General features: G+C 38.3%; 1 protein-coding gene across 1 annotated transcript in view; it reads left to right on the top strand.

The window, feature by feature from the left end:
• The first annotated feature begins 3,934 nt into the window (after positions 1-3,934).
• Positions 3,935-12,268, top strand: part of adamts18 (ADAM metallopeptidase with thrombospondin type 1 motif, 18) — a 45,398-nt gene continuing 37,064 nt past the window's right edge. The window contains exons 1-3 of the mRNA XM_056749447.1: positions 3,935-4,042; positions 4,135-4,207; positions 4,938-5,257. Of these exons, the coding sequence (XP_056605425.1) occupies positions 3,941-4,042; positions 4,135-4,207; positions 4,938-5,257 (495 nt within the window). The 5' untranslated portion in view covers positions 3,935-3,940. The remainder of the gene's footprint in view (positions 4,043-4,134; positions 4,208-4,937; positions 5,258-12,268) is intronic.

The following is a 12,268-nucleotide window of genomic DNA, read 5'->3' as shown; positions in this document are numbered from 1 at the left end:
ATTGGCATAACAAATAGCCTAAAGATTTGTACATAAATATAAAAACATACAAGTAAGGCAAAGCAAATTGACATCGTAAATTTGCAAAAAAAATATATAAGTAAATAAAACAAAATAACTTTCATTGGGAGCGTCAGCAAGATTGTGACAGGAGGACATATTTGGAGCTTCTAGAAAAATCGAACAATTTACTTTTACAGATTTTGATATGTGACCAAAAGCCGAATAATATTGTTGTAATTGAGATAATTTTAAAGTGATTTGCTGTGAGATTTTAGCTTTCCTGTAGCTCAGTGGTAAGAGCATTGCGTTAACAAGGTTGTGGGTTCGATCCCAGGGGATTGCACATACCTAAGTATAAATGTATAGGATAATGTAATGTAAGTTGCTTTGGATAAACGCGTCTGCCAAATGCATAAATGTAGATTGTGGTTTGTGTTGTCATTTTCTTCAGTTCACATGTTTCATGTTTAATATGTCCATAATGGTGGCTGAAGGTCTAAGAATGCTGGACTACAAGAAGAACAGCAGGAGTAAGGTAAGCTTAAGTATTATCCATGTATATACTCTAGTGTCATGATTTTTTGCATTAAATACAGTAACAGACAATTTAGTTTAGAACTGCATTTTCATGATTCTTAAGTTTAAGAGAGTGGAGGATTCACAGAGAAATTAATAAAGACATTACTTCTTTTTTTCAAAGCAGCAATCATTAAAGCCATGACTCAGTGGGCATTACTTGTTCTTAAGACACAAAAAGGGCTGCTCATGGAGATGTGGTTTAAATCTTGGGTTTTGTATTTTTAATCCCATTCTCTCTCTCCTTTGTCTTTCACTGCTCTGTAAAATGAAGATAACAACTTTACTACCTCTATACTGGATGTATTCAAATAAGTCCATCATAGGGATGAGGCACTTAAGATTTTATGGTTCTATACTGATGGCTTTTAAAAGGAGACGGATGAGGGGTCTTGATCCCATAAGCAGTCATTAGCTAGTCTTATCAGATGCTAAAACATTGTTTTGATGTACTATGTAGAAAAAAATTGATGTGTTTTCTACAAACTTTGTTCAAGCAGTATTTTGCAGACAAAAAAGAGAAAATCTGCAATGTGGTTGAAGTATTACAAATGAAATGGGCCTAACTCATTTCTCTTTTACTGAGTATAAAAATTTACAAATATGTAAGTTATATATAAATTAAGAACTAGCAAAATTTCATGGGAGTGGGTGCTGTTGAGCTATTTTAGTACAGCACCACAGAGAATCTCTCTCTTTGGAATCATGGGTAGTATAGTGCTTCACCAGAAGTGTGACTATTTAATGCGATTAAAAAAATGGAATACGACATTGTGAAATCATCGCCTACAGTCTTGTTCAGATTAATTGTGAAACTTCAGGGTTTTTTACTTCAGGAATTCATGTTGTAGGTTTCCTGTGACCTTCAAGTGAAAATGCCAGAAATCAAGGATGTTCTCCAGGGTAAAGTCAAGAGGTCAGTCTTGAAAGGCAATTTCACAATCTTCTAGACTATTTGGGCTATTTTGACACATTTAAATAAATACTGGGTGCAACTGCCCAAGTATATTGATTCATGTCATGGGTTATGATTTATGACCACTCAACAACAGTCAACAACCTTGTCTGGATGCCACATTTATTTAGTATATCCAGAGCACTGGACTAATATTGATAAAACATTAAACTGTAGCTTTTTTGTTGAATAATATTACATTTGTATCTAGTTATCCACCAAAAAGGAATCATAGAGTTTACAAACCTAATGTTACCACATACATTGCACATAATCTGTTTCCTCATGTCAATATAACTAGCCTACCTTGACCAAGGTACAGATCTCTACCATTACTTGCATTATTGGAGATATGCTTTGACCATCGGACATTATGGTTTCAGTGTTCTCTCTCGAAACGCAGCACGGGGTAAATTAGGAGCAGATACAGGCAACTCTGGCATCATTCTTCCCAGATGGGGCTGCTGCTGGAAAAGCTAGTGCTCCTCAACATGCAAACAAATGTAAAACAAATGGTGTAAAGCCACGTATAGAGAGGGGAAACATTTATTTGCAAATATGAGGTCAGAGGTTGAGTTATGACTTCACTGCCTATTGCATTCTATTAGTTACATTGTGAAATTCAAAGCTGGTTTCAATGGTCATACATGCCAACTTTTTGCACAAAGGTAATTTGAATAGATGAAGAAGCATGTTTAATAGACAATGCTATCGATAAACCGACGTTACACTTTTTTTCTTTTGCACTATCCCAGAATTTATCCTTCCAGTTGTGTCTGTAGAAGTTATGAAGGACCGTTAATACTGTACTGTTCATTGGTTGGCTACATGTAAAGACTGCTTGATTATTGGATAGACATCTAGGCTATGATTCTTTTTTCACGCTCAATTTAGCATACCACATATAAACCCAATATGTCAGCGAAGCATTGTTTCATGGTATGGTGTTGATCCATGTTGAGTCATCTGTGCCCACTCCATTTCAAGCATTTAGGGCACAGTTTTATAAACAGAAAGAAATCCTGGCACACAAATATGTTGTAAATAATAATATTGTAGTCAAAGCAAAGCTCATCCTCCTGTGGGGTTTGTTTTGCAGTTGGCTTTGACAAGCTGAACCCCCAGCCAACATTGACTTTAACATCTGACAACACTTTTTCTAAGGACTTTCTAAAATGATGCGGAAACCTAATGGGTTGTAAAGGCAAAGTTTAACTTACTGAATGATTCTACCGACATGGAGATTTTCTTTGAGCTAATTGTGGGGGACAAACTGTAGCGTTAAATGTGGTAAGCTTGGCCACTGCCATTCATTCGTCAAATCTGAAACAACATAAAAACTAAGCAAATATCAAGATGCTTTCAATCCACCTCTAAACGCTCTTATGATGTCTTAAATTGTTTTTTATGCTTTGACTAAACCCTGGATTTTACTTTCACAAAAGATAAAAACATTTTAGGATGAAAAAGTCAGGTAGTTTTGCCTGATCCATAACTAAACCAGCAAGCAGGGCAATCGAACAAATCACTCTCATAATGCTCACATTCACCCAACAGTAGACAGAGCTATTCTCCTGATAGGACTGGATGCCGAGTGGTCAGTGGTCAACAGCTGTCTGCTCTCTGGTTATCTAATCTCATGGAGGGAGGACAGAAGCTCCTATTTGGATAAAGTTCAAACAAAGTAGTCAGGATGTGGCAGAAGAATACACTTTTCATCAGTTTGATACCCAAGGAAACAGACAAAATGTGTGAAATGAAAGTGTGTACTGAATCCATTGTTATAAATAAGATTCTGTGCAATTATTATATTCCAGATGTTAATACACATCAGATGAGCGCTTGCTCGAAAAATCTCAGCAAATATGAATGACAGCAGAATATTTGGGAACAAGACCTGACGTGAAAGCGCTTTAATACAGTATGGCGTAAAGTATCGTAAATCAACCCTCAGCCCATTCACAACTCTTCATTTTCAGATCACACAGATAAACTTCTTCAACAGCGTGTGTTTACTTGCTCTGGACATTCATTTAGAGAGCTCTGCTTCCCATTTTAATGAACTCTGTGCTGTGCGTGCGCTCAACTGTTTGCGGACTATGCGCACTATCGCCATAGATGCTCTTCACTGATTGGTAGGACCCCCCTCCCCATCAGCCGGTGCCACTACCGCTGTATAGTGTATACACGCACACACATGCACTCGCTGACTGTCACAGCTCAGCAGTCAGAAGCGCTCACAGTCGTTACCTGTACGCGCAAACAGAGGCAGTGCGCTTTGCCCTAATGCATCCGCTGGATTTAACTTGAGGAAAACAATTAAAATAATTACCAATGACCATCTATTGCATTGCATGGATTTCCCGGTTTTTGAAGAGGTAACAGGAAAGGTGCGTGCATGTCCACATGGATTGCTTTTTTCTATTGCTCTGGACTTTACAAGTCCCGCTTGTAAACAGCGCTTCAATGAGATTACTGGCGAGCGTGTCGTTCGGAAACTTTATAAAGGCAAGTGACATTATGAAAACATTTGTTTTGCTTGTCTCATTTGAGGCTTTAATTCACAAGTTAATTTTGCTGAATTGCATGTGTTTCTGCAGGCTCTGCCGTTCTGTTGCGTTCACTCTGTGTCATCAGTGTCATTTAGCGGTGTTAACGGCATCCCCTATCAAGGTTTGTGTTTCATCACACTGTAATGATGACTTTATTTGTTTCCGTTTTGAGTGATGACATGTCAGTTATTGATGCGTGCACGTGCTTGCTCTCCAAAAGTTGTGCTATGTAATTTGACAAACTATGCATAACGTGTCTTTTTTTGGACATGGTTACCTGTAAGCAGACAAATGAAGAGTTTGGTTCCAATGGAGATAACTCTGTTTTTAAAATTTTAAATAAAATGTTGTAATATGTTATCATGTTTTATTGTGTAAGTTAACTGTATTTTCTGAGTTATTATGGCTTTAATCCAAACAAACCAACTGCAGTTTGATTGATATTAATTGGAATGCACAGTAAACAAAAAACATGATCTCCAGATTACTTCAAATATAAAAACGTTATACGTGTTAAGGGTTTATGACATAAATACAGTCACACCATGTGAAGTATACATAGGCAGTGAAAGGGGTTCCCTACCTGTTATATCTATACCACCAGACCTAATCATAGATATTTTTTTAATTTTTGTTTAATTGTTTTATATATCTTTATCTATTTCATATGATATCTATATCTAGTTTTATTCAAATGAAAAGACCATTTATTTGAACTAATACGAACAAAAATTTCTTCTGAAATTTGGAGATGTTTATTAGAAATATAAAATGCATTTCTTTATAAAGCAATAAAAAAATATTTAAAACATATTTATTACTTTTTTGACTAGTACTTTTTTACTTGCCAGATTACGATTTTGTCACACCATTTGAAGTGGACTCACTTGGCAGCTACATTTCCCACGATGTGTCAAGGCAAAGACGGAGCAGGAGGTCTCTGTCTGAAGCTGGTGGTCCAGTGCACTATCACGTTTCTGCTTTTGGAAAGGAATTACACCTAGACCTGCAGCCGTCCCATGTGCTGGCGGATGGGTTTACTATACAAACACTGGGTGCAGAGGGCATCAGCACAGCTACACTTGACCCTGCTGTTCATAACTGCCTATATCAGGGTTCCATCCGCAACCATTCTGAATCCTCTGTCGCCATATCCACCTGCACAGGTCTGGTAAGTGTTTCTTCTACAGTCTCTTAAGGATTTACTGACTTATGCCCACTTAAACATAGAAAAATATGTAGAACATATAAACTGTTCAAGCAGCTTTACTAGAAGTAAACCAAAGCGCAGAAATCGCTGGAGCGTCAAGCCCTGTTTGACAAGTACCTCATTTTTCTAAAGTGAGGATCACATGTCTCACCTTGGACGGCAAACTACTGTAAAACACTATCAAGAGTTCTGCTCTTTTGTTCCTTGTTTGCCCTGTTTTTTCCTGTCTCCCTTGTTCCCTACAATTAAAGACACAGTGAGGTTTCAGTCGCTTGGCTGGCAGCGCTAATCTTTGCATTGTCCTTTTCATTAGTGGTACCTTCTCCACAATAAAACAGCAGTGGCCCATTCTTTTAAGACGGTGTGACGACACAATGTGATTTAGGAGCAACTGCATTTGAATAGACTGCAAGAAGTCTTTGATCTAGTCCTCTTTCGTTTAAAGCTCCTTTCTGCAGGATGGCCCGAGCTATAGGTGATTCTCAAAGACTGCCCCATTTTAGACATACAGGACACCAAACAGGACCTCAGCGTCCCCTTGGATTTTGTGCTTAAATGTAATGTGGAAAAAGGACATGTCCCAGAAAAAAAGGGGTCTCTCACTTTGTCACTTTCTCTCTCTTTCACCCTCAATTTCTTTTTCCCTTTCTTTGTTGGAATTTAAAAGAACGAGTCCCAGAGGACTTTAACCCTTCCATGTCATCTCTGCTTGATGAGGAGCTTTGGATTAAGGACAAATGAGAATCTATTCATCCCACTTCTGAGCTGCTGTGAAAAGCTGAGGTGGAAAGAGAGAGAGGTGATGGTGAGAACCCTGGTACAGAAGTAAGATAAATGCTTCTGTGGATGAGAAACCCCCACAACCGGTACATTCAGAGGTAGTCATGTCCATTAAGTTAGTGAGTTGATGAAAGCCTGATTTGCTTGGTCTAGTCCTCTCGCTCTCGACAGCGCACAGCATACCAGATGGAGAGGGATTCCGTTGTTAAATGAAGAACAGGCCGTCTTGGTCTTTAAATCAGGAAAAGGGGGATTTACTCTCTAAACCCTGCTTCATTTAAGTTTTTAATACTGTGCTGTCTGTGGCCTTCAGTTGCTACTTGGTTCGAATAGATGTTTGACCTCAGATGATCAAACAAGAACTTTGCTCCTGTTTTACTGTGGCACTGTGGTTTTTAGTTGCTGTCCTGGAAAGTTTCAGGTGTTTCTTGTGTAACAACACATCTACAATCAATGTGTGTTAGTTGAGCCAGAATTTTCAAAAAATTATTATTGTGGGCTATAGCTATGATGGCAAGATAGTACTGACCACAGTTTTATTTAGCAGGTGGCTCTTCCGAAGAAGCGCTCTGTTGCTTCCTGTTAAGTGGTAGAACTTTGAGCGTATTATACTTCAGGTCACATGGTTTTACAAGTTCAGACTTGCTTTCCCAGCCTGTAGGCATAGATAAATCCACATCTTTCACCGCCTTTCCCAGGTCACGGTTCCATATGGCTGATGACAGGTTCAAGCCCACCTCCTTTGAGTTGACCAATTTCTACTTTCCAGAGTCAGACCAAACCTGAAATTGGAAGCAGTACCATATCAAAAGGCTTATAGGTCTTTAATTATAAAACATGGATTATTGATTGAGTGATCTGTTCTGTTCCTTAATTGTATTAACACAGTTTAGAAACAAACTGTTTTTGTTGCTTTGTGTGCTGGACATTATCTAATGGCTAATTCATTAACTTAATTTACTTGCCTGCACATTTGTTTATTGTAGCAGATAATGAGGCGGTTGACTTGACTTGTTCTTTATCAGTTCATGTTTACTGACAACATCATTTATTTACAATCAGCATGTATGCAAACACTCTTAGGTAAGCTAACAATTGGATGACTAAATTGGTTAAGATAACAAATGTCGTCAGTGAGTTATCTCATTCAGACCACACAGATGTAAACCCTGTTCAATTGTCATAATGTTAAATGCAATTGAGATTAAGGTGACTTTATATACTTACATAGATTTGCTCACTTAGCGTTAACACAGAAGACTGCATCATCAGCACAGTTTCCTGTTAATGTTCATTCCAGCTGTTCGTAAAGAATCCAGACAAGGTAAAGAAGAGTGCGTAAAGGTGGTGAGGGAGTGATTTTTACGGCTCCATCAGGCAGTCTGACTGAGTGTTGGTAATTATCCTCCTCATGTTTTGAATTGTATGTGAGCAAGGTTTTGTAAGACTGGGATCCGCTCGATTTGCCCTCGAATTTCAGCTCTCTGCGAACTCTCTCCAATCATGCTGAACTCAGACATGACCTTTCCAGGCCCCCCGGCGTCTCTTCTGTTTAGGTGTCAGACTATCATCCTTAATTTCCCTAGGAAATAAGTTATTTTATAAGTAACTTATTCATGTGAGTAACGTATTTAAACACACTTAAACACAACCATTGATCTATTACTCATAATAAATGTGGACAATTTGATTTTTGAGGTAAACATAAACAATTTAAATTCATATAAATCGCTGTGTAAGCTGTGTAAACAAAGAAAAAGAGTGACAATTTAATCAATTATGTACCATGCACAGATGGTTATGAGGTGTAAGCCACTTTTGCTGAGGAAGGTTTCCCGCATTCTCCGTCTGTCTTTCTGGAGTCCATGGGAGGTTTTGGTGGTGGTGGGGGTTTCATGAAACCTTTTTGGATAGCAAGGAGTGTTCTTTTATCTTTTATGGACAGCCCGGCCCATAGTCCAGCCTTGTGGGTGCTAGACTGTCTGTGAATGTGTGAGGTGCAGTCAGAGGTGTGTTTGTGTGTGTGTGTGTGTATGTGAATTGCTGCTGAAGCACTTCAGCTGTGTTTATTCAGCGCCAGACCTGCTAGTTCAAGCCGATGCGCTAGCGTGTGGGATTGCACTTAGGGACAGTTGTGATGCTAATTCACTCTGACTGCAAAGGAGAAAAGCTGTCAGTGCGCTCAAAGACTGACTTGGATATACTGCAGCGAGTGTGGAGCACCCGGCCATTCAAACATCAATGGAAAAGAATGGCTGGGAATTACAGAATACAGTCTCAGGGAGCCGAACTGTAGTGCTTGTCTGATTTAGGAAGTTGTGAGAATGCTTTGGGATTTCCATTGGTTATGTCTGTCATGATGATTGTATGGTTTTCACTGAAGTGCTTGCAGTTGGTGGCCTCCCAGTTTGAGAACGACATGGCTGCATTGGGGCATTAATATTCACATTCTCTCATGGCAGCGAAATGTCAACTTTAGACCTTTAAAAAACATATTTATGTGTTCATCATTTCCTGCAGTTGAAAGAGATGACTTTAAACAAATCATCCATGATTATCTTACATGGAGCAATGGAGGTAGACTTTGAGGAATGTAGATGCTGTTCATTTTTCCATGCAATAAAAGTGAATGGGGCATATAATTTAAATATCATGAGGTACTTTTTGACAAAACAATTCTGTTTACATATCATGAGGTATAATTTATTTTATTTCAAAGCATGTCATAAAAGCTTTTTGAACCCTGAATCTAGTGATACCAAACACAATGTGATTTGAAAACCTTGCTGAGGCTTAAATAAGGGGAACTAGGGGACACTGGAGACAATACAATACTCACATTTATACCTGTCTGAGTTTTGGGAGGCCAGGCAGACAAAGTGAAGCCAGAATGAATATATGCTGGGATCCTCTGTAGTTACAAATGTCTCCCACTCCCACTTTCATAATTCACAGGGTGTTATGCCATGTTAGCACTGTGGGAGTTGCCAGGGGGTATTCCCTGGTGGTCTCCGTGGTGACAGTGATGTAGAGGCTGCTTAGGGATGTCAGAGAATAAGGGCCTGTGAGAGAAAGAGGAAGGCAGGCTGGTCCCACTCTGGTGTTGTAACAGCATTATACTCACTTGAAGACAGAAAACTAATGGGCAGTAGCGAAGCCATAAAAATATTATAAGGAATGAAATTCACCCTGCAATTTTAACTTGTGTGTGGCAGTATAAAATGGTTGTTTTCAAATGTGATTTTATTTAATCCGCAAACTATTGTTCATTGTGCATCTTTCTGGAATTAATACGTTTTTTGAAGGACAGTTGTAATTCATAAGCATGTTTCATTTACAGCTGGTTTATTGGTTAGAATTTGCCATCTTTTGTTGTAGAATAAAAGTTAAGTTTTTTATTTATTGTAAAGAGGTACCAAGTGTTAGTATTATGTTCATCTCAAATCTTTATGTTCTTTGAGTTTATTTTGCAACTACTCTCTTACACAGTGTATGTCTGGTTACATATTTGTATACAAATCTTGAATATGCTTACTAAACCAGTGCCTAGTAAATAAGTTTTTCCTTTACCTTTAAATTATGACAGGGTGGAATGTTTATGGACATACTTTGTATCACTATAATTACCTTTTTAATAGACAAGCAGCCTATTTTATCGACTTTTAGATGTTCTATAGAAGCAGATAGAAAAGCTTGAATCAGATATCAAACTTTCATAACATGATGTCAGCATCAGATATTTATAATCAGAACAGTCAGTTTAAATAAAGAGAATGACTTAAATCACTTTTATTGCTTTTGGTCCAAATGATCAAAACAGCCTTGCAAGGTTCTTCGTTTGTCTCTGTAAGCATTACATGCACTCTTTCCCCACAGTAGTCATTGAGTTGATGCTCTGGTCAGAGGCAAGCCGGTGGCAGAATGCAGATTTGTTTTAAAGCTGGGTAATAAGCAGCTTCGGTTTTCTCTCCGCTTTCTTCTAACCTTAAACAGCATGTAAGCACTTACTCATCTTTATAAGGCCATGGTCGCAGGCTTTAAAAGCACAGCCAGTTTACACAAAAGAGATGCTAATTATGTTTCATGGACAGAGGAAATAAATGATTTCGCATACTTGGACTATGTCACTTGTGTCATCAGCGCAAGATAGATCTTACAAAACCTCATTAAACAAACTGACTTTTGCGTCTTCAATAAAGCAGCACTTTGAGAACTACCGTTTATTAGTTAATTCCCCACATCTGATAACCCTTTGAAAATGTGAAGACTGATTAATCTCCATGTCTCAGGGAGGGAAGAGAGAGTTAATTAAGACCTCTGGTGGTTTTTGCTGTGAAAATGAAGCGTGTCTATCTGGCAGACGATGGCCCTCTAATCTCCATCTCTTACAAGTGTTCCTTAAAGGAGATAACTAGAAGACGGTCACATGAACGCGAAACCAGAAGAAATTGATGGATTTTGTAGAAGGCTACGTAGGTACCTTTCTCATATTACATATTATTACATTAAGACTTGCTTTTAGCTGACTGTGTATTAATAAGCAGTGCAGTGAAGTCTGCCAAGCATCAGATCTGATCTGAGCATCTCTGTTTACTGTTTCTCTAGAAGATATTTTAGAGATTATGTGATATTTAGCAAAGGATTGCTGTAACTATCATTGGCTGTGACAAATACACTAAGTGATGTTGTGATAACAGGATCCCTGCCGTTCTGCAAATCTTTGTTGTCTGTAGCTAGTTTCCTCTCTCATGTTTTTAGTCAGCTACTTAAGTTCAACATGTCCTCTGACATGCTGCCAAATTACAAACAAAAAAAAAATACCTGGCCCAGATGGAATCCATTTGCCCCCATTATCAAACCAAGGCACCTCCATCTGCTAACTGCTGGGCAAAGTTGTTGGATATTTGACAGTAAAGTTTGGTATGTCTCTAAAACAAATGGAATGCATGTGTTATAATTGTGCGAATTGGACTCCAGGGCACTCGCAGAGGTCCTTCAGGATGTTGGTTAAGCGCATGCTTTCGGGTTGGCTTGTATGGAAAAGTCTTCACTGCGGGAACTCATCTTGGCTAATGTGCTAACATGGATTGTTCAGAAGAGGACATCTGGCAGCTTTTCGGAAACTGGTAGCTTATGTAGTCAGTCAGCTGAGGCTGTATTTTATCTTCCATCACCACTTACTTTGAGTCTTTTGGTTTTGTGTCAGTCCTCTCAAGATTTATTGTTTTCGCAATCACTGAAAAAAAATCTCAATAGATCGGATCGGTATTCACAATTTATTTCACAGACAAATTTAGCATTAGACATGGTAGCTTTACCACATACCACAATCCTGTGCACTTCTTTCACAAATGCAGACGTTTTTAAAAGATTGATCTTTCCCTGAGGGAAATATGATAAAATCAATGAGGATCATTTTCACATTTTATCTGTCAGTGTGGTTTAGAATATAAAGATGTGCCCAAACCCACATCAAAGTGTCGCGGGTTGTCAAGCTATTTTTGAAACTAGTGTTTTATGATGCAGAATGTTTATCAGTAGTGTTGGTTTTCTGGTTGTAAGTAAAGTTTTAACGCAAAACTACACTGTAATTCCAATATGATAATAACAGGGTGAATCAGCGCTAGTATCATCAAAAAAGTTAACCCTGTAATTTAAATAAAGTAAATTACATGCTACCCATCTTTGGCAGACATTTGTATGTGGCAGACATTAGCCTGGGTTAAGTCTGTAGCCTATAAATGTATTTGCTTGTGTATAATATGATGTTCTTAATGGACAAATGCTTCAGGTTTATAGAATAACACCCTTTGGCATGAATTTAACTAAACCTCCTCACACACACACATAAGCTAGACACAAGGTGAAGGACAATGTGAAATGACAAGAGGGTGAGTAAATGATGACAGAATTTTAATTTTAATAACTATTCATTTTAAGCACCAGGTCTCATGATGGCCAAAGATGTAAATGTTTTGCATAATACTTATCTCTCTCTCTTGTCTGTAGTTCCTGGTAAATTCTAGCACTTTGCCTCACTTTTGAGTTTAGTTGGTGGAAATGCAAAAACAGTCCCCGATTATACCAATAATACTGAGCCTGCTGACTCTTTAAATCAGTATTAAAATCTGAAATGTCCCCATCTAATCTGAAACAGCACCGTTTTTGGGGGGTTTTGTCTTGCACATCCAG

This window comes from Triplophysa dalaica, chromosome 1, assembly GCF_015846415.1.
Source record: "Triplophysa dalaica isolate WHDGS20190420 chromosome 1, ASM1584641v1, whole genome shotgun sequence".
In the NCBI taxonomy this organism is placed as follows: domain Eukaryota; kingdom Metazoa; phylum Chordata; class Actinopteri; order Cypriniformes; family Nemacheilidae; genus Triplophysa; species Triplophysa dalaica.
Note: the sequence above shows the minus strand (reverse complement) of the source record. Positions and strands in the feature narration are given on the sequence as shown.